Source organism: Corythoichthys intestinalis, chromosome 4, assembly GCF_030265065.1.
Source record: "Corythoichthys intestinalis isolate RoL2023-P3 chromosome 4, ASM3026506v1, whole genome shotgun sequence".
NCBI lineage: Eukaryota > Metazoa > Chordata > Actinopteri > Syngnathiformes > Syngnathidae > Corythoichthys > Corythoichthys intestinalis.
This window is the reverse complement of record NC_080398.1, coordinates 58,339,884-58,367,710: the sequence shown is the minus strand read 5'-3', so window position 1 is coordinate 58,367,710 and position 27,827 is coordinate 58,339,884. Positions and strand designations below refer to the sequence as shown.

The window sequence follows — 27,827 nt, the reverse complement described above, 5'->3', positions numbered from 1 at the left end:
CCCGTTTGAGGTGGGTGATCTGTTCAGCAGCCCATTGTTTCATTCCTGCTTTGTTTCACGACTCTGACCAGAATCGTGTCCGCTCAAACGTAATCCACCTCCCTTATCATCCTGCATTACAAGACTGCTCGGTGTCGTTCAGACTGGTAGACATCCACACGTCGATGTGTACAATGCGTTTAGTGAGAAGGCAGGCAGACGGCGAATAGCTACTTCCCTTGCTATGTTATCGCAATCTAAGTGCAACATAAATGACAAAAGTAACCATTTGAAACGATTAATGTTGCCAGACTAAATGTATGAGGCCTATCTTTAGACGTGTAGTTGGATCAGTTCGCTTCGCCAGATTTCATGAACATGTAGTTGCTAACATCGTTAAAGCTCATGTTTATGGGACCTCCGACGTGACTGCCAAATTACACTTGAATCCGTCGAAGGAAGCATTGTCGGTATTGATTTATTACAACTGTAAAGTCTGTTATCTCACGGATGGACAGGAGTAATAGTCAATTAAAACCGGATTACACTAACACAATTTCCGTCCTTTCCAGTGCATTTTGTTTTGCCTATTTTACTGGAATATGTCCACTCACAGATGCTAGCTAGTTGAATGCCAAAGGGATAAACAAAGTTGCACGTCGACATATTGTGGACCTCTCTTCAATTCTTCACTTTACATGTGCTTAATATAAAACTAAAGGTACATTTTCACATTCGGGGAAATGTGAAGTGAATGTACTTTTTCAAATCTTGAAAAGATGAAACTCAAGTGTTTAAATGTGACATTGGTCGTGAAATGTTACTGTCGTTGCACTGCTAATGCCACCACAATGTCACATGTATGCCACCAGCGTTGTTTTCCTCAATGATGGCGATAACGTAAATATTTCGTCAACGAACATTTTTTTTCATGACGATGTCGAGACCATAACGAGTTAAAAATCTGTTTTGGGAGACTAAAACATAACGAGACGAGTGCCAGTTTTCGTTTGATGAGACGAGAACGAGATGAAAATGGGGAATAGTTTCCGTCACGTGTTCACAATGTGTGACATTTAATGTGTAGTTAGCCTGCAACGTAGCAGTGTATGGTTGTGCCACTCATGTGACTTGCTGCGCCACGCCTACTTTCACACTTGTGTCCCCTCCAGTCTCCCCATAGCTTTTTTTGAGACACACACACACAGTAAGATTTGTCGTCTTATCTTGCCAAGAGCGAGTATGCAATGTTGCTTTAGTCTTTAAAGGTCTGCGCGGAGTGATCATCACACATTAAATGTAACTCGTAGCGTTAGCATAGCATTCAAGTTCATGTTAGCATTAGGCTATTGCTAATTGCGAGCTTCCTGTTAAACTCTCTGACAACTTTTTTTAATACAGTTTGCGGCATCCAGGTGCGTATAATTTATTGAAAGTAATTTCCTGTTTTCCTGCAGTGTGTGTATTATCACCAAGTTGGCATTGTCCTTGTAGATGCTGCAATATGTCCTCATCCGTCAATGTTCCTTCAAAATACCGTATTGGCCCGAATATGAGACGGTGTTTTTTGCATTGAAATAAGAGTGAAAAAGAGGGGGTCGTCTTATATTCGCGGTCTAGACATTATACCCATTCACGATGCTAGATGGCGCCAGATATCATTGAAGCGATGTTCTGTCATGGCAGATCTCAGCTACTCTCCCCATTCACGACGCTAGATGGCGCCAGATATCATTGAAGTAATGTTCTGTCATGACAGATCTCAGCTTCTCTCAAGTTTAACCAGTTTGCAATTTTTTATTGCAATGTTTTTCCTTATTCTAATTTGTTTCACGACTATAGTTACAGTTAGACTTCACTTTGATTGTTAATGCAGTTATTGCAATTTTGTTGTTTTATCACAATAGATTGGTTTATTTTAGGGGTGTCAAACAATTAAAATTTTTAATCGAGTTAATTACAGCTTGAAAATTAATTAATCGTAATTAATCGCAATTAATCGCAATTCAAACCATCTACAAAATATGCCATATTTTTCTGTAAATTATTGTTGGAATGGAAAGATGAGACACAGGACTGATATATACATTCAACATACGGTACATAAGTACTGTATTTGTTTATTATAACAATAAATCTACAAGATGGCATTACCATTATTAACATTCTGTGAAAGCGATCCATGAATAGAAAGACTTGTAGTTCTTAAAAGATAAATGTTAGTACAAGTTATAGAAATTTTATATTAAAACCCCTCTTAATGTTTTCGATTTAATAAAATTTGTAAAATTTTCAATCAAAAAATAAATTAGTTGCCAGCCATTGTTGATGCCAGTAATTACTTACACAATGCTCATGGGTGCTGAAGCCTATAAAATCAGTCGCACCCAAACGCCAGCAGAGGGCGACAAAACTCCGAAAAACACAACAAGTACACATGTGATTGTGCTGTCATTTTAATGTTTGAGCGGGGCATGTGCGTTAATTGCGTCAAATATTTTAACGTGATTAATTTAAAAAAAATAATTACTGCCCGTTAACGCGATAATTTTGACAGCCCTAGTTTATTTATATTTAAAAACCAGAAGCCATTCATTTACGAATGTGATTGCACTTTAGTTTACATATTTAATTGTTCAGATATTAAGATTTGAATGAGGCAAAATAATATGCTTTTTCTCTCAAATATATTGTTATAATCATTTGTTTCGGCTGTACTGTAATTATTTTCTGTATGAAAATTATTTTGGTGTTCAAAAAGTCTTTCTTCAAACTTGAGTCTTGAAAAAGAGGAGGTCGTCTTATAATCAGGGCCGTCTTATATTCGGGCCAATACGGTAGTTGGAAACTTTATTTATTTTTGAAGTAAAAATTTTTAATTTTAGAGAGGAAAGTATTTTTAGTGAACTTTGACTAAAACTAGACGAAATTAGTCTTGGGTTTTCGTCAACAAAAACTGGTCGAAGTCAAACACATTTTGTGATGACTAAAATACGACAAAGACTAATAAGTATTATCGTCCAAAAGACTAAGATGAAATTTTAAAAAGGCTGCCAAAAATTACATTGTATGCCACAAACTAATAAATTCTCAGCAACTGTCTCAATCTGGACACTGTGTAATCTGGGTACTGCATATGCAATATTTGCAGCTACATTTAGGCATGTGCCAGCTTGAGATTTTGACGGTACGATAACCTTAAGCAAAAATACCACGATTTCACTGTATCACGGCATTGGAATTATAGCTCTAAAATGTGTTATTTTGAGATGTATGGGTTTAAAAAAAAACATTGAACAGAATTTAAAATTTTTCACAACATATTTTCAATTTGGAACATCAACATGAATATAATAAATACATTGAAATAAATAGAACTGATAGACTAAACCCTTAACCCACAGCTCAAGTTGCTCAACATTAGAACAAGAACCCTTGGTAATATAATACTGGACTTAAACAATATATGATCAAATTGATTTGATGTAAAACGCATACCACGACTACGATTAGTGTTAGTTGAATATTAATGGAGAGCAAGCGTAAGAGACAGAGCGCGTGTGTATGACTCCTATCATTGTTTACGCATTATACACACCCACCCACCCGCTCTCAACACAAAGTCGCCAGAGAGAAAAAACACCACAGGCTGAATTATGAAAATCTTATTTTGAACAGATGTTTACTATTACAACGGCGGAAGACTTTACAAAAGTAGGCTAATAGTTGAGAGGAAACTTGTTAGCCCTCTTGGCATGCTAACTAGATACGTTATCTGCCTCATGAACAATCTTACGTTGTAGTATCCGTTTTACCACCACTTCCCCTGGCCACCACCCTCAGCAAGAATGTCGGCTGTCCTTCGTCCTCTAAGCCGTGGCCGTCTGTTTCTTTTCAGCAGCCGCAGTACTCCCATATTAGTGACTGTCTTTCTTGAGGGGGAAAAAGCTCAGGTGTAATGCCACCGACAGACACAAGACAGAGCAACAACCGGAAGGGGAGGGGTGAGCGCTGCCGCTCCACGGATTTTTCGCTAAATTTTTGGGACAAAAATGATCTAATATCGTACTACGGAATTACGGAAAATTTTAGTGGTTTTGAAAAAGTGACGTTTTCATACCACGTTAAACCTTGAAACCGGTCATCGGCACATGCCTAGTTATATTATAGCATTTTAGCACTGTTACATCTAGAGGTCAACCCATATGGGATTTTCAAATGCCGATACCGATATGTAAAAAAAAATTTCCGCCGATATCTAATATCCGAAGCCGATTTTGTAAGCTGATATTTGAGGCCGATACTTTTTTTTAAAAGCACGTACATAATGAAAGGCAATTTTTTAAAAATTGTTTCAGAAGCTTCAAATTTACAATGATCACCTAAGACTTAATGGATTAATTCGTTCCAGTGCTACCAAACCAATGAACGTAGCATTTCTTTTTAAGATTATATACAATCAGCAAGAACAGCACAATATTTTCAAATACAACTCCTAGCATAAAGTATGGAATCACCAGTCTCGGACGAAAACTCAGTCAGACATTTTATCATGTAGAACAACCTCGGATAAAAAGCTTGGGGAAAAAAAAATTTTGTTCGAAAGTGCAACTCTTTAGCATTCAGAAACACTAAAAGAAATGAATAAAAACCTTGTGGTGGTCAGTAAATGTTAATTTTAGAGAGCAAGTGCAGGGAAATATATATGGAATCACTCCATTCTGAGGATAAAAATATGGAATCATGAGAAACAAACAAAGAAATAACAATCAAAACACATCTCTAGTATTTACTAACACCACCTCTGGCTTTTATGACAGCTTGCAGTCTCTGAGGCATGGACTTGATGAGTATTCTTCATCAATTTGGTGCCAACTCTCTTTGATTGCAGTTGCCAGATCATCCTTGCAGTTCGGAGCCTTGCTTTGGACCTTTTTTTTTTTTTTTCTTTCAATTTCCACCACAAGTTATCAATAGGGTTGAGATCTGGGCTATTTGCAGGCCATGACATTGACTGAATGAGTATTTCTCCAAGGAATGCTTTAACAGTTTTAGCTCTGTGGCACGATGCATTGTCATTTTGGAAAATGACAAACATATTTTCAATTGAAGGGATAAGAAAGCTGTCTAAAATTTCAATGTAAACTTGTGCATTTATTGAAGATTTTACCACAGCCATCTCCCTAGTGCCTTTGCCTGACATGCAGCCCCATATCATCAAGGACTGAGGGAATTTTGATGTCTTCTTCAGGCAGTCATCTTTGTAAATCTCACTGGAACAGCACCAAAAAAAAGTTCCAGAATCATCACCTTGTCCAATGCAGATTCTTGACTCTTGACAAGTTAACATTAATGTTAATGTATAATGCTACACTAATGCTACGAGTCATATTTAGAGCGTAAGGATCACTCAGTAAACACCCTAAAAGGCTTAAGCAATATTGCATATTCTCACATGCAAGATGAAAAAAATCTTACAATATTTACAAAATAGGCAAGCCTGAAGCTTCCTGTAGCAGCCTGCCTTCAAGCTGCTGCAGGGTCCTTCCGGGGTCTTATCGTCTGTCAGCGGCGGCCACAGTTGCCCACACAGATGCCTGATCAAAATCCATTTTTCTCGATTTTTTTGTTGTTTGTTAATCAACCGATGGCTGATGTTGGAAAAAAGTCCATATATCGGCCCAATATATATCGGTCGACCTCTAGTTACATCAATATCTATGAACAAACTGTCATTTGCACTATCATATCAAGTCAGCAGTCTGCCTTCTGGTCTGGTTACTAGAGGCGTGCGAAATTTCCGATTCTTAGATTATTCGCGATTCGGCCGTGGAAGATTCGAGAACGATTCACAAATATCCAAATTCCGATTAATTAATTATACCAGGTAAAGCGGAAGTAAAACACAGTCAGCGCGGTTTTTGGGACGCAATGAGGAACGGACCGAGAGTAAATATCATGTGCAAAATGACAGACGACGTCGGTGTTTAGAACATGTATTATTGAACAGAGATGCGAAATGACAGACTTTCCAGCGTAAGTAAACAGCCGCCATCTTAAAGCAGTAGACCTCTCTAGAAGGCTCTGTTGTAGTGAGCCTAATTAACTTTTTATCTAAAATACTCCTAAATCATCAGAATCTTGTCTTGAATCTATCTTTAAATGATGAAAAAGTTTTAAACTTTGACAAAAGTAGACAGAAGGGAAATTGTGGAATAACGGGAGCAATTTTAACAACTCTAACAGTTGATTCACAACATTAAATTAATTGAATGTAGTTTAAAGCTGCTCATACAGAATGGGGACTGGAGTTTTTTATTTACTGTTATTTTTGTATATTTGTTTACTGTTATATGTTAACTTGATACTGAAATAGTAGTTTGGTTTAGCCTGAGAGGATTTTTCAACAATTTTGGAACTAATGTACAAAACATTTTAAATAAATAAATAAATAAAAGGGGGGGGGGGGTGCATCAATAATCGTTTTATAAGCGAATCAGAGCCCCTGAATCGTTAGGTGCCCAAAGATTCCCAGCTCTACTGGTGACTGTAAATTGTCATATAAGTACCGTTTTTTTTACCACTACATCACCACTTGCTGCTAGTCACTTATTCACTTTATTCCCAGTGTATCCTGTAACATGTGTTTTTATATTGGCCTTATTTTGCTTTTGTTTAATGTAGTGCAGATTATGACGAAGCTTTAAATGTCATTGTACTCTGTACAGAGAATAAAGACTTTCTATTCTATTTCTATTAAAATAATCCTGTTTAACAAATGAAATCAAATTGGTTTTCTTTTCACAGGACACAAAATTTCCACACCGGCACAGTAAGCAAAGCAGAAGAAGCATCTGTCATTCATGTCAAGTGTGCAAGATGAGTACAGACAGACCCAAACGGAATATCATCAGAAAGAAATATGTGAGCGAAATGTATATTTTTTATTAATGCAGAAAACGATTGTGCATGTGTATAGGCAGTCTGTGTTAGTAAATATAACCTTCATATTTCATAACTTCTAAGATCGAGATTTGTATTTCACTGAACTGCTCAATCCATGGCACTAGATACTTAATTTAGTTAAACAGTTCTGTTATACTCTCCAGCAAAAACATTTGGTGCACGGGTAGTTTACATCAACATCGTCAGGATGTTCGACAGAATCTCAATTTCAAGGTTGCAGTTTGAAGTGGGGGTTTAACAGACTACTACCCTTATGACAAATACTGTATTTTTCATGTTTGGATTAGGCATGTGCCGATATGAGATTCTGACGGTATGATAACCTTAAGCGAAAATATCACAGTTTCACGGTATCACGGTATTGCAAGGAGTTTCACCTCCTCCATTCTTCGTGTTGCACAGCTGACTCACTCCCATTGAGCAACAACCGGTGGGGGAGGGTTTAGCCTTGCAGCTGCCAGCGAGGGATTTCTCTGTGCATTTTTGCGAGATAAAAAGTGATTAGTGATAGATGGTCATAGTGATTTTGACAATAGGCCCCCTACGGATCGGCCTCGAGCCCCGTGTGATAGTAAAGTCTGTGGTGGAAACTTAACTTTCGAGTGAGCCGATGTCCGACAGTGATACCAATGTATCGGACCGTGTGTGGCCGTAAAAACGCGAGGAGACTTGTGCGAAGAGGATGTTTAACACTTCCATCTTCCACCAACAACACCGTCGCACCTGTACACGTCATCACTCTGCGACACCCAAATTGAAACGTCATCCACAACAGGCCAATATGGAGAGCAGAGTCATGTTACTGAGATTGAAGGGAAAGATTCTGACCAATACGGCAGCAGAATTGTGGTTTCTGAGCACAATGAGAAAAGATTCTGGCCAATAGGGCAACAGGATCTTATGGAACCACTTTTAAAAATTTTCTGTGAGTGGGAATTGCGTATCTTTTTTTTTTTTTTAATGCTTAATAATTTTACGTAACATGACACAGAAAAGCATCGAAAAACTATGTAAAATTAATTTTTCGAGTACCAAAGTTTTCATGTCCCTAGGTACCACTGCATGTTGTAGGAGAACTCCCACTGATTTATGCTATCTATACTTTGTAGGACATCAGCGATGGGATGCCCTGGTGTGAAGAACGTCTGGTGCGCAAAGTTCTTTTCCTCTCCCTCAGGGAATTCAGAGACACACATCGAGCCACACATGGAAACCTGTCGACACACGGGCACAAACGCAAGCCTGCATCAAAAACTACACTTCCTCCCGAACCCCAAAAGTCAAGTCAAAAGCCTCAACAGCAAAGAGTCTCACACAGACTGCAGAATAAGCAGAAAAAAACACATGATCTGCAAAACACTCAAGTTAAGTCAAAACAGAATAGGGACCACAGCAACAAAGTGCAAAAAAGAACCTCGTCTCAGGATGTATCCTCGCGGAAAACTAAAAGTATTCATACAGATCAGCGCACGTACACAAAACCGAAAGGATATCGCGAAAAAACTGTGCCGCACACCAGCTTACAACAACATGCGCACAAAAATTCTATTTCAACCAGGTCATTACGGTCATATAAAATGTCAAATTCTTCATCAGTGTTAACGTCTAAGTACACAAACACTACTAAACAAACTCAAATATCCCAGCACAAGCACTCAGTTAAAAATAGGAGGCCACCCAGGAATGTACAGACACTCGTGAAGACTCATGTCCCGGCCAGGAATCAGAGGTCAAGCTCTCCCAAAGGCATCAGGGGTCAGTACCAGTCTTCTACTTTAAAATTGCTCTGAGTAGTATCCACATTAAATAAAATTGAAGTCTACATTAGGCTTTTTCTATCAGGTCTAAGCTATTTACTGTAAATGCACTGTAGTATAAGCTACACAATAGTAATTATATTTTGGGATTTGACAGTATTCAATGCAAAATAAGCAAGTGGGGGACTGTTGTAATTTTCTTCATCTTGTTCAGGAACTAAAAACTCTGGCTTTTATTTTAGGTTCATTAGTTAATGGCACCATCCAGTGTCAGTCCTCGCTGTCAGGAAGCTCGAGTTGGAGCTGGCCCTTGCAGACCCGCCCTCAGCGCCACCATGTAAACCTCCTTTGTGACGAGGATGACCCACATAGCAGGAGGTTAGATACTTTCGTTTGTTTTTTATAGCACAATATACAGTGGTATGAAAAGTATCTGAACCTATTGGAATTTCTCACATTTCTGCATAAAATCACCATCAAATTTGATTTAATATTTGTCAAAATCACACAAATGAAAATACAGTGTCTGCTTTAACTAAAAACACCCAAACATTTATAGGTTTTCATATTTTAATGAGTATAGCATGCAAAAAAAGACAGAAGGGGGGAAATAAATAAGTTAACTCTCTGCCTAAGGAGACTTAAAGCGCAATTGAAACCAATTTTTTACCAAACAATTTAAGTCAGGTGTGTGCCCAATCACTAATGAGTGGTTTAAAGCTGCCCTCCCCACTATAAAACACACCTGGTGTGAGATGTCTTGATGAGAAGCATTGTCTGATGTGCATCATGGCTCGGTCAAAAGAGCTGTCTGAAGACCTGCGATCAAGGATATTTGTATAAAGCTGGGAAAGGATACAAAACCATCTCTAAAAGTCTGGATGTTCATCAATTGACAGTCAGAGAAATTGTCTACAAATGGAGAGAGTTTGTCACTGTTGCTACTCTCCCAAGAGTGGCCGTCCACCAAAGCTGACACAGAGTTCAGTGCAGAATACTCAGAGAGGTAAAAAAGAACCCTAGGGTGTCTGCTAAAGACTTACAGGAATCACTGGCGCAGTCCAATATCTCTGTGTACACATCATCTATATGTAAAACTATGGCCAAGAATTGTGTTCTTGTAAGGACTCCACGGAGGAAGCCACTGCTGTCTAAAAAAAACATTGTTGCTCATTTAATGTTCGCAAAAAGGCACTTGGACACTCCACAGATGTTTTTGCAAAATATTTTGTGGACTGAGGAAACCAAAGTTGAATTGTTTGGGAGGAGCACACAACGTCATGTGTGGAGGGAAAATGGAACGGCTCACCAACATCATCAACTCATCCCCTGCGTGAAGCATTGCGGAGGGAGCATCAAGCTGTTTGCTGCCTCGGGGCCTGGACAACTTGGGATCATTAATAGAAGAATGAATTTTATCAGGATGTTTTTTGCAGGAAAACCCGAGGCCGTCTGTCAGACAGTTGAAGCTAAAAAGAGGACTGATGCTGCAACAAGACAATGATCCATAACACAGAATTAAATCAACTTCAGAATGGTTTCAAAAGAACAAAATACTCGTCGTGGAGTGGCCAAGTCAAAGTCCAGACTTGAACCCCATTGAGATGCTGTGGCATGACCTAAAGACAGCAGTTCATGCCAGACATCCCAGGAATCTGACTGAACTACAGCAGTTTTGTAGAGAAGAATGGGCCAAGATTAGTCCTGGTTGATGTACCAGACTGATCTGCAGCTAAAGGAAGCGTCTGGTTATTGCTGCCAAAGTGTGATGGTTCACTTATTTTTCCCCCTTCTTTCTCTCATTGTTTGCATACTATCTTCATTAAAATATGAAACCGAAAACTTATAAATGTTTGGGTGGTTTTAGTTAAGACAGTTTTTTATCTGCGTGATTTTGACAAAGATCAGATCACATTTGATGGTGATTTTATGCAGAAATGTGAGAAATTCCAAAGGGTTCATACCACTATATCGAGATGGTAATGTATCTCGATACCTTGTATTCCTAAAGGTTATCGATATGCTCCCGCAAGGGATATATTGTCTTTAAAAGGGTGTCACTGGTAAAAGATAAAAAGGAACCAAAAGGTTGCTACCAAAATTTTCCTTTACCATAGTGCCTATGTTAACTCATTGGTTGCTGTTGACGGCGCTAGATGACCAATTCATTTTCACTGGGAGTGGATGAATGAACATTGAAACTAGAGCATTCACAGCAAGCAGTTTTTATTTTGAGTCACACCCCATTCATTTTGGGACATTCCTGGGTCACTTCTTGTTCAGTAACCTAAAATTAACAGGAAATGTTATGTAAATAATAATAATAATAATACATTTTATCTCTAGAGCGCTTTTCAAGCCACACAAAGACGCTTTACAAGAGCGATGATAAATGCCCCCAAATCAGCACAAAGTGACCCAGAAGTGCCATAAAATCAATGGGAAGTGACCCCAAATCACAAGGAAATGACCTGGCATGCCCCAAAATTAACTCATTGGCTGCCATAGAAGGCCATAGATGTCCAATTTGTTTGAACTGCATGGGATGGCAGTGAATGAACAAATGTTCAATTCAAACAGATTGGATGCCTACTAGCGATACACCCATTTCAATGCACAGCAGAAGGATGAAAAGAGCTTCTTTTTTCTGTTTTAGTTGTATTGTAGAATATCGTCGAATGATTTCCTGACCCGTGTATCAATAATTCGCAGTATCAAGAGAGAATCTTTATAGTGAGCCTTGAATGGCGAATCATATCGTATCGTGAAGCTACCCAGGGGTAGGGGTGGGCGATATGGCCTTAAACATGTATCACGATAAATGGAGCAGATTTATCTCGATAACGATAAATGACGATAAAGTCGTCCAAGCGGACTGTTATATAATTTGAAAATCTGAATCAATGCATGAAATACAGATTAACAGTTTCTTGTTGATTTAGTTACCAGCATTCAATTTGATATATTTAACAAATGTACATGCAGTCTAGACATTAGGTTTATACAAATGAATTGTAAACAATAAGAATTCAAGTATGAGCATTTATAACAGAGTGTATGGCTTGAACAATGTACATTGTCAAAATCGATATGCCTGTGCAAACATGTCATTGTAACACAAATGACTTGCAGCTCGAACAGTACACTTCAAAAAGACAATTTATTGTTAATGGCTGCTGTGACATAATTATTTAATACAAGTATTTACTTTATGGTTTCAGGGTCTCCCCCCCCAGTGCATTTTTTAATAAATGCACACATACATGAACCCCCAAACAGACAGACAGACACACATTAAAGCTATATTGATCTTCTGCAAATGAAACACTTAAGATTTTATGATAGCAATAATGACACAGAATTTAACACATACAGAAAAATAGCTGGGGCCATTTGTGCTATGCTGAATGCTTTACCATCACAAAAGCTATCAGAGAAATCACACACAGTCAGATACAAAATAACGCGACATAGTAATTGCTAGATGCAGTCCATGCCCAATCTACTCATTAAATTCAGCCGTTTCGACAAGGTTAGAGCCGCTATCCGACTCCATCACGTTCATTTGTAGCGTTAGCCGCTAGCGGCCGCTAGCGTTAGCGGCTAGCGTTAGCCTGTGGCCTGGCTACCGGTAGAAAGCACTGAAAGCACCATCTCCGGAAATTGTGAGAACAAGGGAGGACAGCTGGTGAAAGCCCGTCTGGATGCCACCAAGTCTATTAAATGTCGGGTGAAAGTTTGGCGAACCTCCCTTAAGCCACACTCCATCACGTTTTGCTTGTAGCATTAGCTGCTAGCGTTAGCTTACCGGGCTTCTGTTTGATTGGCTTCCTGATGATCACGTGACTCCCTACGTAAGTACATTCACTGCTTTCTTAAAGGGGAATGAGCATAGACGAACAACAGTCAAAGCGGGATGAAAAGACTATTTTCTTGTTTTATTAATTTACCGAATTTACCGACATGGTCAAAATTACGTCGGTCATCGTGAAGAATTTCGGTGACGGTAAATTTTCGGTTTACCGCCCAGCTCTACCCAGGGGTTCCCACCACTAGTTTATTTTTTTGCCACACTTGTTTGTTTGTTTTCTGTATCAGAAAAACTTTTAATTTTGGCAAGTTTATGTATGTTTGTGTAGGCCAAGGCTGCAAGCGCAAAGAAAGTTTGCCCAGTCTCCACCCAGTTCTCCTGGTCCACCACTGATGTCATCAACACAATGTAGGCAGGGACACAGCCTAGCAGTAATTACCAGTCTAACCAGACGTCGACCCAAAACTGAGGACTTTTTATCTTTTCTCTGCCTAAGAGGTAAGTCTCCATGATGGATTTAATTTCTAAAACGGTGCGTGAGTGCGTGTTTTGCTTTCGGTCTGGACCAAAGTGGTACAGTGGTGCCTTTACTTACGAAATTAATTGGTTCTGGAAGCAGTTTCATAACTTGAAAATTCTGACCCGTTTTCAATACAAATGTCCTAATCCAGTACTTCTCAAATAGTGGGGCACCCCCCCGGGTAAAAAAATAAAAGTTATTACACTCATTTTAAAACTGTCGGAACACGAGAGGCGAATGAAGAGGACGCTGGGATACACACATACAATAGAGGTCCCTCTTAGCCAATTGGATGCCAGGAATGCTAGGCAATAGCCAATGACGGAGCAGCTATAAGTATGGTACGTTCAGTAAACCCTGGAAGCTGCAAATACCAGCCATACTGTGCTTTTGCCTATGGTATCCTAAAATTTCCTTCGTAACAAGAGGCAATATTGTCACATTTAGGCGTGTCTTAACCTGAAAATTCTGTATGAAGAGACAATTGTAAGCAGAGGTACCACTGTATAATATACAGGCATGAAAATCACTCACCTTTCAGCGAAATTCGCCGTTTTGAAGTAAAAAAGGGTGACCTACGTGAATTGTGTAGATCTGAGGAGAACATTTTTAGGGGTGTGTGTGTGTGGGGGGGGGGGGGGGGTTGTAAGTCCATCTAACTAACTGACGACATGTTTTATTGAATTTGCTAAGCCTGTCGCGATATGCAATGAGTCCATTTATCGCAAGGTAAATAAAAAATGAGGGCGGTAATTTTCAAGGCTGCGTTTTATCACTGTGTGCGTGCGTGTAGATGACATATGAGACTCCAGTTGTTGTGTCCAGATGTTTATTGGTCATAAACACGCCGTAGAATTACAGTTCACACATACAAAATAAGGAAACACATCTATATTAAACACTGTAAACTTTAGCGTTGCAACATTGACATTTGGTTTACACATACATTGGCAGTCTTCTCCAAAATGCAAACTTGCAGTTAAAAGGTGACACTTCAAACATGAAAAATCACTGGTTAACAGCATTTGCAAACAAAAACATGAAGAAAAAAAATCTATTGGTGACACCACAAGCAATGGCGAAAAGTGCTTTTTGTGGAGTGTAAAGTTCTAAGCGGTTTAGCCAACGTTGTACCGGTGAAAATAAAAGCACGTCACGTTCGTCATATAAATAACGATTTTTTTTTTTTTTTTTTCAACATTTCAACTTTTGTTGTACTTCATAAACACAGTAAGTGTGCAGATCCTGTATTAAACTGCGTTATATAAATTTGGGCCAATGGCGCCATTTTTCAGAGCATCGGAATTGGGTGAATAGGATCGGGTTTTTATTTAAAAACAACATAGATTCATATTTTTCTGCTTCATGCTCATACAGCGCCACATCGTCTCACTCTCCCTCCTGCTAAGCAGAGCGATCAAACTCTTTTTCTTGGCCCACAGTGCAGCTATTCCAAATAGAGCTATTCAAGTTATTTGGTGAAAATGTTCTCGTTTTAATATCGCAAACTCCCCAAAAATTGCAATGATAGTTTTTTTCCAATATCGTTAAAAAAAAAAAAAAATTATTAGTCGACTAATCGGGAGAAAATTAGTCGTTTGGACAGCCCTACCGAAACATATTTCGTCCACACCGTTCTGACTTTTTTAACCCCCGACCCATTTTCATGCCTGATATAAAAGAACACAACCCAAGTGTGAGGTTTTACGCAGATTACGCCGGTAATAGGTACACAGTCATGGATACAACTAAAATGGATTTTTCTTTGTGATGTCAGGTTCAGCAGCATTACCAAGAAACATGGCCTTCTTGAGTGGACGAGAGAACGAACCAGTCGCCAATCGACATTTCAATTCCTGTCTTTCCACCTGGCCAAAGGCTACCATTGACAGGAAAAACACGGTCGCTCAAACAGGTGCTCAACTACTTTTTCTATGGCTGTCTTTGTTCCAGTGATTTCAAGTGCTATAACTGTTCAAAACACAGAGGATAAAAGTGCATTCCGACCGAAAGCACCATTAGTTTCCCTTACAGAGTGCAATAGTGCATTGATGCGCGACAAACTGCCTCGCAACGGGCTACCCACGTCAGGCATGACGCAATGTTGCACGTTCGACCAGATAGGCCGTGCCCCGCGATGTTGCGCGTTCAAATTTTGCGCCGCAGGGAAGATGGCTGATTTTATCTTTCTACGACAGATGTCAGCGATGATGAGGAAGCAGCCGATTAAATATGTTTTCTAATTCACGTAACTTCAGTTGCCAGAGCCGGCCCGGAACCTTCCTCAACATCCAGTCAACAAGTCCAAAGGGGAAAGAAAAATACGTGAATAAAGTCACACATTGTAATATTACAAGTAAAAAGTCATAATATTACAAGATTACTTTTGTAATATTATAAGATTAAAGTCAGAATATTACGAGAATTAGGTCATAATATTACAAGATAACATTTGTAATATTACAAGAATAAAGTCAGAACATTACGAAATTAAGTCATATATTGTAAAAGTAAAGATAAAAGTCGTTTTGTTGCTTATTTTAACATTAGGTGAAACAGAAGTTGTTTTCATGGGCTGAGATTTCTACCAGCGTAAAGTTTTTATCAACAAAAAACTACTTTCGGTTTAAAATTAGGGGACTGAAGGAATATTAGGAGGAAAAAAAGTAAGAAAATTATGAGATGTCGATATATTATTTATATTTACATTACGGGTAGCGGGAGTTGTTCGGGACTTCTATTTTCTGTGTGAACAAAAAGCACGATGTGTGACACGATACCGCACGACAACACGCGTCCGGTCTGAATGCAGTTTAAGGCTACATAAAACCATAAAATATAAAAACTGTGTCCTGCCTTCCACCTTGCATATTTCTCTCATCTGCATTAAGAAAAAAAATATTAAAAAAGATGGGTTATTCGTATTCAAGCCTTCCAATTTTTTTGTATCTATGTATATAGCAAGTATCCTCTTAAACGTTGCTCCTGGTGCTGCGTCACCAGTAGGTAGATGGCGAGATAGTGTAAAGCGCTTTGAGCGCCTTGAAAGGTGGAAAAGCGCTATATAAGTATAACACCAACACCAACGCTCACTTTCACTTGTTTACATCTTGTCGTGATGTCCTGGTGGGTTTAATTGTTTGAAAATAATTAACTGTTCTTGGTGAGTGTGTATAATCATAAAAAGTGCTGCATTCGTTGGTTTGATCATAGACTTCGCTATCAGTTGATGGGACACGGGGCGATCCGTAGGGGGCCTATTTTAAAAAACTTAAAATTCAAATATTTTCAAAACCAAAGCCGCTAGCGACCTAAAACCAAAACAGGCACCTCCCTTTGGCATTTACGAGTCTCCATAAGTGGCGACATCAAAAAATATAGTCATTCCCTAATAAAATCCAGATTATTTTTTTATACAAGTATAACAAAATTTAAAATGGCTATGAAATTCTCAAATCTTACGCTAGATGGACACAAAAAAAAATCACCAAATGCAGAGATAATCACCTATATTTCCAGGATCAATGGCAATATTTAACATGTTTTTTCCCAAATATAGCAACTTAATTTTTTATTTAATTTTCAATTTAGTGCAGTTTTCAACAACTAATAAATCACTCAATTTTCACATCAGAATCTTTATACTTGAGGAAAGCATGCAGAATCATCTTAATTTTTACTCAACAAAAGCAAAATTTGTATTTTTCTATATTCAGTCAAAACTTATTTAGGTTGAATTCCGCTATTGTGTAGCGATACAAAAATCCAACATGGCGGCCGTCACAAAACAAAGAGCTTTTTAAGTTGAAAATTCTTGTAAATAAATGCTTTAATCACTAAATTTCTATAGATATGAACGTAAAACAGTCTAGATTAGTGGTTAAAAGCAAAAAACGGGCAGTTATGTTCATTTCACGTAAATACTTCAAGCAAAGTTACGGTATTGTGTAATCCAACATGGCAGCTGTCACAAAACAAAGAGCTTTTTAAGTTGAAAATTCTTGTAAATAAATGCTTGATTTGTGGAATTTCTATAGATAAGAATGTAAAACAGTTTGGATTCTTGGTTAAAAGCAAAAAAAAAAAAAAAAAACGGGCAGTTAACATTCATTTTACGTAAATACAGTATTTCAAGCCAAAGTTACACTATTTTATTCTTTTTTTTTTTTTCACAGCGTTTCAAAGTGCATGCATGTTGCTATTTCATATATGATGTAATTACCTCGAATCCTCGACCAAATAACTCTTGAGACACTCCTGCCTGCTTGTAAGCAGTAAAACTTTCATCCTGTTTCCACCTAAATCTGGGGTTTGAACGCAGTGTTTGAGTTTATCACAGTGAAAGCCAACTCAACTTGTGACTGGGTGGCTGGCACCCTACGGGAAGGTGTGGCGCAATGTCAGTGGGAACGGTCTTGTCAACTGATGGTGAAGTCTATCGGGTTGATTACTAGACTAATCCTTTATGTCTCAAGTCATTGTAAATTTGAAGCTGTTGAAGCATTTAAAAGAAATATTGCCTTCTATAATCTATGCGCTTTAAAAAAAAAAAAAAAAAAAAAAAAAAAAAAAGTATATCAGCTTAAAAAATTGAATATCTGTAATCGACTAAAAATGTTTTAAGACATAGGTATCAGCATTTGAAAATCCCATATTGGTGTACCTCTAATATTGATGATACTGTTTGCAGTGTTGTTAGTAACGTGTTACTAAGTAACGACTAACCTTAATCTGATTACTTTCTTTCATTCAAGAACTAATTTTTCCAAACCAGTAATCTGATTAAAATTCGTTTCCTTAGTGCCTGTGTGTTACTATTTTGTTATTGCCTCATAATTTATGTAGAATGAAGAATACTGTAGTCATGTGCGAAGAGCATTTCGAATAGAAATGTTGCTCTTGAGTTTGGGAGTGACATCACGTCACGTTTTCTAGGACAAAAAAAAAAAAGGTTCATCATGTAAGCCTGTTGCTATATTCAATAATTCCATTTATCGCACAGAAAATAAAAATGAAGGCGGTAATTTTTCCTCTGCGATATATCGCCTCGCGTGCACTTGCGTGCGGCAGACGTGCTGTTAAAAGTTCGGCTTCAAGGAAGCTGTGTGGTGTCCTATTATGTGTGTTTTTACATTATAAAAAGCTATATACTATATAAATACAAGATCACAACAAAACCTGTATTTTTCAAAGCAGTTAAAAAAAACATTCAGTGGCCTTAGGTAAATAAAGGTGTATAAATATGTACATTACAGTTCTTGCATTTCTATATTAGGTATTGCAACTTTTCCAACACTATTTGAATTGACAGTCTAAAGTCTACATTAGTGCAAACAAGAATATATTATAAATAATAATAGAATATATAAATACAACATTACAATGAAACGTGTCTTTGTCAAAGTGGTTCAAAAAACCCAAAACAAAACAAAAAAAAACACTTCACTGGCCTTAGTTAAATAGCCAGGCAGAATACATATGTGCATTAAAGTCCACAGTCTATTGACAAGAAAGGCAGACCCAGATGGCGTCTGCTGCAGGGGCTTGTTTGAGTCCGACACAAGACAAATGGAACCACTCAACTGAACAAATTTCTTTGTCAAATAATCCAAGAAGAGATGGTGACCAATCGGGATGTGTTGTCAGCAGGTTTACTTAGGAACACAACAGATAGGTGAGTAGTAGTAGCAGTAGGCGCGCATTGCAGATGTACACAACTGGGAAAAAAAAAAAAAAAAAAACGTACTGAAACCTCTCATTCCAGCAGAAATATGATCAAAAGAAATGCTTTTCCGACAAACCGCTGCGACCCAAGCCATCCGTCGTGCCTTCGTGATCTGATATTTGGTCCTCCATGCAGGAAAACGGTGAAAAGTGTGTCCAGTTTTCCTTGCCCTTTTGTCGTGGGAGACGCTGTTGCACCCGCTAACACAACAATACACACCCATATTTTCTTTCGAATACACCAAAGGAATTAGTTTAGCACTACCACACGTTACAATCCCCGTTGAGTCTGCCGGACCGGAAGTAAAGGATATTATCAGCATGGAGGCGTATCCAAACAATGACGTAGTACGTCCCATTCCCTATATGCGCTGTCTATAAAGTATGAATGAGGTGTGTGCAGCTCAACTGTAGTGCTCCCTTTGTCCCCCTACAGCTGTCTGTGTGCCTTGTGTGTGTGTGTAACCATCTATCCTTGGTCATAATGAGGCCCTACACTCAGATAGTCTGTTTCACTGGTTGTGACCCAATGGCATCCCTGCGTGGAGTCCCATTTGCCTGCGTATTACACTGTAGGATACAGAGAAGCAGCATGACAGCCAGCATCCCTGAGTGTGTCCATGTGTCATACTGCCACCCCTGCAGCATTCTGGCCCACTATAGCTGATAGATGGGTGATGATCCATCACCACCCCACGTCCTCCTTATTTGTCCTTACTCTATCCTCACATCTTTCTGACATATATTTTTTACTTTTGTTATGTTGCTCCCTTTTATGTCGAAATGTAAACACTTTTAAGCTCGACACAGAGCTACACAGACACTTGGCAGGTTCACTTCCATTCATTATTTATTTTGGACTTGTTATTGTCAGCATAAGGAACACGTACAACTGACACCACCTAGTGGTATAATGCTGAATAACAGGTACATACATAACCGCTCCTTCCTACGAAGATATCTCATTATTATTTTTTCTTTTTGTTTCGAAACATGTAGTTATAAGCCTTCTTTTCCGAACAGTTGTACTATTTAAAATTTCAAATCAATCTTACAACCAACTTCTCTTGTTTAACGCGTGCATACTATCATAATAACATGAAGTTGGTTTAGTAATCCTCACAGGATAGCTTTCTGTCTCTGCTACTTTGGTAGGTTCCTTGCGTGGTGTTTCCATGCCTTGTGATATTTTAGGTGGATCGATGATCTTGGAACCTTGCTCAGAATCATCTTGATGGTGAGATGAGTTGGTCGTTAGCGAACGTGTAAAAAAGAAGTCGCGAGCAAAAGTGCGGATATTAAGCGGAAGTGACGGTACACGAAGCCTTCTAACATGGCGGCGGAGGCGCGTCAATAAAGAGCGTGACGTCACGAGTAGCCCTTTGATGCTTTGATCTTTTCGTTCCTATATAAGTTGTTTTTTCGTTATGAATTTTTACACCAAATGCCAAAGAAGCAGACAAGTATTGCCGTCGTTGGTGTGCATAGTCCTTCCTAAAGATAAGCAGGTAAGAAATCCAACTTTTTTTATTTTTATTTTATTTATTTATTTATTTTTAGAAACATTAGAATTGTGGTGTTGTGTATTGATCATTTTTCCAAATTAACTAAATAGTGCAGTGTTATCTTTTTTTGGTTGTTTTTCTTTTAATTTCATTACGGAGTCTAAGCCTTGCTGACTGATAACTTTTACACTTGTAATAATGCTTATGCTTATTGATGAGTAAGTTTGTTTTTTTCATTATCTTTTTTTACAGTTGTAATGAAAGAAAAATGCTGTCATCAATTGTATATTTTTATTTTAAGTGGAAACATTACTGATTGAAAGCATTTAAACTTGTAATGAGGCAAAATACATCTAACTGATGTCGGCGTAATTCTGTTTTCCATTGTTTTTTACACTTGTAATGAAAAAATAATTACTGATGTCAAGTCTATTTCTTTATCGTGATAGAATAAAAACAACATAAAATACATTTTATTAATTCCAGTATATTTTGCTTTTTACTTGCAGGTGTATACATGGTGATGATGTGGCACCTCCTTTGGCCTTCTGTCCTCCTGGGAGTGTTTTACAACATTTGCCCAACATGCCCTCTGGAAATCCAGAAGCAAAGGAACCACTACTACGTCGCCCGGGGGTCAAGTGTCCAGCTACCCTGTGCGTACTCTTACACCATGGACTCTCAACAGTACACGGAGGTCTTGTGGAGTATCGTGTCTGCAGACCGAGAGGAGCAAACCATCATTTGGTTTACGGGCGGCCGCTTGTATTCCGATTTGTACAAACCAATGGAGGGGAGGGTCCACTTCACATCAGCGGATCCCCAAAATGGAGACGCATCCATCATCATCAAAGATGTACGTCTGTCAGACATGGAGATGTACCGCTGTCGGGTAAAGAAGTTACCAGAAATGGACCAGAAGATCTTAGACCTGACAGTCATGGAGGCACCCAGTCAGCCTCTGTGCACTGTGGACGAAGACGACAACAGTATGACGCTCAAATGCAGCTCTCTGCAAGGCACCCCACCTTTGCATTACATCTGGTCCAAGACCAGTGGAAATAAGGTCTTGCCTACACAGGCCATTGTCGACCCCACAGGAGCCACCTTGCAGTTCAACATCACCAAGCGGGAGTGTGGAAGCTATCGCTGCACGGTGGAAAGTATGGTGGGCAGCAAACACTGTGACCTTCACCTGGACTGTTCCCTGCCCCAGGCCAACAATGTGAGCGGTCCACGATTGCTGACAACCACTGCAGTCGCTGCCATCGTTGTCACTATCACCATACTCTTCATTGTCACAGTTGTCCTTGCCATTTTCTGCTACCGCAAACGAAAAGATCAATCCCAGGAAATTGAAATGGAAAAATAATTAGTTTTTGTTAACTCATGTTCGATAAGTGATATCACAATTGTTAACATTGTTTGTTAAGTCTGTTACCACAAAGGCATTTTGATTTTAATCTCACTTTACTCGTGTGTTGAATCTAATAAACAAGTTATGTTATTTCTAGTATGTCGGTTGTCTTTTTTATACACATGTAAATGAAAGGTTACACTTGGGAGAAAAAAAGCACATTTTGTTAAAGTAAAACATCAATTTCATTTTAACACCTAACAGAAAACTAATCTGGATCTTGACTGATCTTGAGTAACTGTAAAATAAATATATTTAAAAAAATAAACTCGCTAGTAGCAGAATTAATGGAGCGGTTCACCTTCAAATAAAGAATATTTACAAAGCGACAACGTTAACAAACGCTGTAGTAAACCATAAAGACAGGTGATACTAAAAAGTATCATTTGTTTATTGTTATTATTATAAGCACACCTGCATAAGGTTGCGTCTTTTTTAATATTAAAGAAAAAAAGGTAATATCGATCAACTTAAATAATCACATCATTAAATAATAATCATACAGTAATTATTAAAATAAAGTACAACTTTATAACGTTGTTGTTTGTAACAGTAAAGACTTAAGTGCATTTTCCTGAATAAAAAAAGTCCCATCCAAACTTAAGTGCATTTTCCTGAATAAAAAAGAAGTCACATCCAAACTGCAAAAATACACTCAAGGTACATTTTTTTAACCATATGATACTGCAAAATAAAATTGAATAAAATCAATTTTAAAAATTCAAATTAATTACCAACATTAACTCATCAGGACAATATGCCAAACAATTTGACCGAAAAAACGAGTTAATGGAACAAAAATGACAGTGTCATTGGACAGAGGGACAGTTTTTATTCTTGCCCCAGGCGGTATAAGCTTCTTTTCTATGCATAACAACGTGCGTTAGTTAATAAGCCTGTCGCTATATGCAGTAAGTCAAATTATCACACGGTGAATAAAAATGAGGGCGGTAATTTTCTCGGCTGCAATTTTATCACCGCGTGCGTGCATACTTATGTGCGTGCGTGTGCTGCGTGCACTCACACATGTACGTGTTGATTACATACTTTATAAGATTCCAATAGCTTTCGAAGATTTTTATTGGCCATCAACACGCCTTGGAATTAAACTCCAGACATACAAAATAAGGAAATACCTCTATATTAAACATTGTAAAACCTTAGCATTGCTACATTGAGGCTAAAAGACAATGTTTTAACCACTTTAGTCTGCTATAAAACATTGAGTCTTCTCCACAACGCAAAATTGCAGTTAAAAGGTGACACATCAAACATGAAAACTCGCTGGATTAAAGAATTTGCAAGCGATGCGAACAAAAGAAGAAAGAAAAAATCTATTACTGATAAAACATGCATGACGAAAGAGAAGTGCATTTTGTTTTTGTTTCTTTTTACTGAGTGTAAAGCTTAAAGTTAGTGGCTTAGCCAACGTACTTCCGGTGAACATTTCAAAATAAATGCATATCATTTTCAGATTTCTGGAGGCAATCGCATATACTTCAGATTCTACACTAAGAATAAATTTAAAATGACACCCATTATGAAAAATGTGATTGGCAATGATAATTTGATACAATAAATGATAATAATTTGGCATTAAATTTTGCATGCGCACTTTGCAGGACAAGATGACAGTCATTTTGGATCAAATTAACACTTTTAATGAGCTCAAATTGGCAGACAACAAAAATGACAGAGGGTTGCACCTAACTAGCTTTAAAATGATTTATAATGCATTTTTTAAATAACTTAATATACAGGGTGACCCAAAAAAAAGTTTACACTGCCATAATACAACTTAAATGCCATGTTTATTCATCTTAGAATTCGAATTTAATCACAAATTATACATTATTGTAAAGAACATGTACAGTACACTCTATTTTTCAATGTGTCCTCCCTTAAGTGTCACAACAGCCTCCAGGCGCCTGCGGAACGCTTGACAGGTCTTCTTTATGTAGGATGCTGTCATCTTTTCCCAAGATCTAACAATGGACCTCTCCAAGGCTGCCACAGAAGTTTGTGGCTTCTTACAGGCACTGTCCTCCACAGTTGCCCATATGCTATAATCCAGGGGATTGAGATCTGGACTCTGGGGTGGCCACATATCCCCTTGTCAATCAACTTTTTGGTCCGCACCGATCGGCACTTCCAGACCCAGGTTTTCGTGAGGCTGTTCCAGTATCTTTCAGCTTCTTTTTAACTTTGTAGACTGCACATCTGGATATTCTCAGATTTGCTGCAATCTCAGTAGGTGTCAGACCGGCACGCAGCAATTCAGGTACAGCTGAAGTTTTCTTCATTTTCAGCAGAAGCACAGGAATTGTAGAGACGACAGATTACCAGCTGCATTGAGTGACCTATTTAGATATGTTTCAATGGCTTTTAAACAAGCAGTCAACTGAGTGTAAACTTTTTTTTGGGTCACCCTGTAGTTTGTGGTTTATTTAAGAAAAACAATTTATTGCATTTTAATAGGTGATTTATTAGGATGTATTGTCACTATATTCGTGGTTGAATAGGTTAAAAAAATCAGGCAATAATATCGCATATCGCAATTTATGAGACAATATATTGCCTACTAAAATTTGTAATCTCGACAGGCCTAGGGTCATGTGTATTACTATTCTGTGTGAGGTTGTGATCGGTGAGAATTTGCGGCCAGCATAGCATCGCGTCCATACTTCGTCAGGACGCAAACATTGAAAGAGGCTGGAGAGATGCCACAAATGGCTGCATTTGCTCACTGAAAATACAGCCATTACTTCAGATTTTTGTCCAGTAAAGATGAAAAAAATATCTCCGTGTGTTGCAAACTGTGCTGGCTCAGAGACTGTTGTCCTCTAAAAATTCCACATCCAATTCAAGGAGCCACTTGGAATTACAGACAGCGCTATCTACCGTTTGTAACCAACCTTTAAGTTTGTAACCATAGGCAGAGTTTGACTTTGGTGGGAGGGGGGAAGGAAAAAATGTTGATGGACACACCTCATCATTTGTGCCTTTTCTATATTTAACTACTGTTTATGTAGTAAATTCTCTCTAAAGATATGAAAACTATGAATGAACATGTGGAATTATGTACCTGGCAAAAAAGTGAAATAACTGAAAATGGGTTTTATATTTTACTTTCTTTAAAGTATCCACCCTTTGGTCGTTTTACTTTTTTGCACACTATTGTTAGTCTTTCAATGAGCTTTAAGATGCAGACACCTGAAAAGGTTTTTATTCCACAAGTAAGCCTTATCAGGGTTAATAAATGGAATTTGTTGCCTTTTCAATGGGGTTGTGACCATAATTTGCATTGCATTGAATGAGGTGTGTCCAAAGTTTTGGCCTGCACTGTATCTTGACACTGTTCGTGTTCAAGCTCATTTGTGGAAGCTTTTGAAAGCTTAGGTTTAAAGAAATTCTAAATCTGCATCTTGCCTCCTCAGATGTCGTTTTGGCTAAGCAAAGCAAAGGACCGTCTCTCAGGTGCTAGTCACATGATCTGTTCGAAAAATAATTTGGAATCACTTTTATGAAATACTTTGAAGGATTCTTGTTCATTTCGTTCATTTTTGTTATTTGTTTTATTGCTTTACAACTTTTATAGACAACATTTTAATGGCTAGGGATTTATTTTAAAGGGGAAGTTCAAATGTTTGATATTAGGCTTAATCTTCCAGTTAGCAGGGGTTTAATTAGTCGTTGGAGTTGATTTAAACAAATTCCGTGCAGTGCGAATGCGTTTTTTTATTCCTACCTTTAGTTTTCCGAATTAAAGGCAAAGCGATTTTGTTCTGTTCATCACTTGTAGGAGTTCAGCTTCCAATTTGACTGCAGTCAAAATGGATTAGACTTCTATCACCGTCACTGGCAGCCTATGAGTTAAGACTAATAAATATACACAAATACATTTAAAAAACCCAATCTTTTACACCCGAATCTTTGAAAATGATGTGATCGGGCCCTATTCACTATCACGTGATCGGATCGGCGACATCCCTAATTTGTACGTTGTAAATTAAAAAGTTAATTTTTCAATGAAAAATGAGCGAGGTTGTAAAAAATATGCTGGTATCAAACAAACAAAAACAGTCCAGTTGAGTATTTTTGGGTGAATTATCTTGCTGACATGAATACATTTTGTCTTTGTTGTGTTGTCCCACAGTGAGGCCAGGCTTCAGGTCACCAAACCTTGGAGGCTCTGACTCTGTGGAGGACAGCTCCATCTGTCATCTAACTGCGCGGGAACAACGGAGAAGGGAGAGGGAGAGGAAGGAGGAGGAAGGGCAGAGGATAAAAAATGAATGTATGGAGACTGGCAGAAGTGAGGAAGTTACAAAACACCACCTGAGACCTCGGCACTTCTCCATGCAGCTCAAGAGAAATAAAAAGGTCTGTTAATGTCATGTTTGTTACTTGAAGATGTCTAATTACTGTCATGGAGTGGGGCGGTTTGTAGTGGATTGACAGACTGTACACGTAAAAAGACCTCCAGACTTAAAGTGCATGTGACACGAAAAAGCATGTTTATTTCATAATACACGCGGCATTTTATGCTCCTGAATGATATGGACCGCTTGGATGTGTGTGGAAGCGATTGCTATATTTATTTAGTTTTTTTAATCCCGCGCCATGAAAATGAGTGACTTCCGGCTTCGGTCTTGCATTGTGGAGGAGGGCGCTGTGACGTGTACGGTAGAAGGCGTCGTCTTCACTATACAGCGTACTGTTGTGTATGAGGACGAAGGATTCAGCTGATTTTGCGGATTAATATGTTTATTTTTCGTATCACGCCAGCCAAACGGCTGCAGAAAAATCATTCTGTATGAGGGAGAGGCGTATGCGCCTTGTTGGAGTTTCAAAAGGTTCCCATTCACCGTGGATATTTACTGTGGGACCATTGGACTTACGAGGAAGTGAGTAAACATCTTGTTTTGTATTATGTCAAATACGAATGAAGCGATTACAAAGTAAACACTACAAACTTTCTTTAAATAAAGGACTACTTACGTTTGATCATTGATAGGCATGTAAAACGCTGTCCTCATGCACATTAGCAGCACGGGGAACGAACTGTAACGAACTCCGCCGGGCGGTTTGCCGATCCACAAAGACAATCGACAATCCAGTCGTCATGTCAATAAATCCAGGCTAGTTATGTGTGGTTTTCTGCTTCGAAGACTTTGAAACATCACTCTGTTTGGGTTAGCATGTCGGCTAGCTGTCACGCCTTTTGGTTTGTTTACATTCTCCGAAGCCAGGGAAGGGAAATGACATATGTCCGATTTAGGTGTCATAAAATATCGTTCGGGAGGTGCAACAGTAAAGGTGAAGTCGACAGTTTTGACCATTATGGAGTAATTTTGCCATGTCGTCCTGAATAAATGCATTTTTATTATTTCATATTCCATTCAGCGCAAGACTGTTATTTGTCATGACCATGCCATTTATTTAGCAATTGGGGAAAATACTTGGATAAAAAGAATATCCTGTAAAAATATTGAAGTAAAGAGACAGAAGCAATGACATTTTGCAGATCTCTTCGTCGCGTTTTCCTCGTTGTAAATAGTTCCCCCTCGACGGGCTGACTGGTCCTTCTCAAGCCATTTATATAGCTATTGGGGTTAAATACTTGGATATAAAGAATATCCTGTACAAATATTGGAATAGAGAGACTGAAATAATGACATTTTGCGGCTCTCTTCGTCGTGTTTTCCTCGTTCTGAATAATTCCCCCTCAATGGGCTGAATAGTACAACCGATGAGCACAGTCTACCGCTGACGTCATCCACCTGTTGGGGACGCTAAAGCCCTTTAATGGTAGGCGTGGCTAACCGGCAGATTAAAAGACTAATTTCTCGTCATCTGCGCTTTGCTACGTTGTTGTATATAGTCGAATCGTCTCAAAATATGATTCTAATTCACATAATAATGCCATTTAAGACTTTTTTTTCTCGTGTCGTATGCTCTTTAAGAGTTGCCATTGGCTCGTCATTACAGTGGCAAAGCTGGTGGTTAAAATGCACAATTGCCCTCCTGCCTAACTTGTGATTTGATCGTAGAACAGGGTTATGCAATTAACTCTGTGAAAGGCCTTGTGGGAAATACACCAAAAAGTCTTCTCAATTATGCACACTTTCCGGACTTTTGTTTTTTT

At 38.4% G+C, this 27,827-nt stretch overlaps 2 protein-coding genes across 2 annotated transcripts in view; both read left to right on the top strand.

The window, feature by feature from the left end:
- Positions 1 to 27,827, top strand: part of LOC130914776 (uncharacterized) — a 41,068-nt gene that overhangs the window by 195 nt on the left and 13,046 nt on the right. Inside the window, exons 2-7 of the mRNA XM_057834276.1 lie at positions 6,787 to 6,903; positions 8,055 to 8,700; positions 8,945 to 9,080; positions 12,842 to 13,011; positions 14,811 to 14,948; positions 25,836 to 26,062. Of these exons, the coding sequence (XP_057690259.1) occupies positions 6,787 to 6,903; positions 8,055 to 8,700; positions 8,945 to 9,080; positions 12,842 to 13,011; positions 14,811 to 14,948; positions 25,836 to 26,062 (1,434 nt within the window). The remainder of the gene's footprint in view (positions 1 to 6,786; positions 6,904 to 8,054; positions 8,701 to 8,944; positions 9,081 to 12,841; positions 13,012 to 14,810; positions 14,949 to 25,835; positions 26,063 to 27,827) is intronic.
- LOC130914777 (coxsackievirus and adenovirus receptor homolog) lies at positions 14,960 to 25,811 on the top strand. Its single transcript, XM_057834277.1, has 2 exons — positions 14,960 to 20,265; positions 20,772 to 25,811. The coding sequence occupies exon 2, from the start codon at positions 20,780 to 20,782 to the stop codon at positions 21,632 to 21,634; it is 855 nt and encodes a 284-aa protein (XP_057690260.1). The 5' UTR covers positions 14,960 to 20,265; positions 20,772 to 20,779; the 3' UTR covers positions 21,635 to 25,811.

Bases quoted from the DNA above. Each gene is read 5' to 3' on its own strand.
- LOC130914777 (XM_057834277.1), top strand. From the start codon at position 20,780: ATGGTGATGATGTGGCACCTCCTTTGGCCTTCTGTCCTCCTGGGAGTG.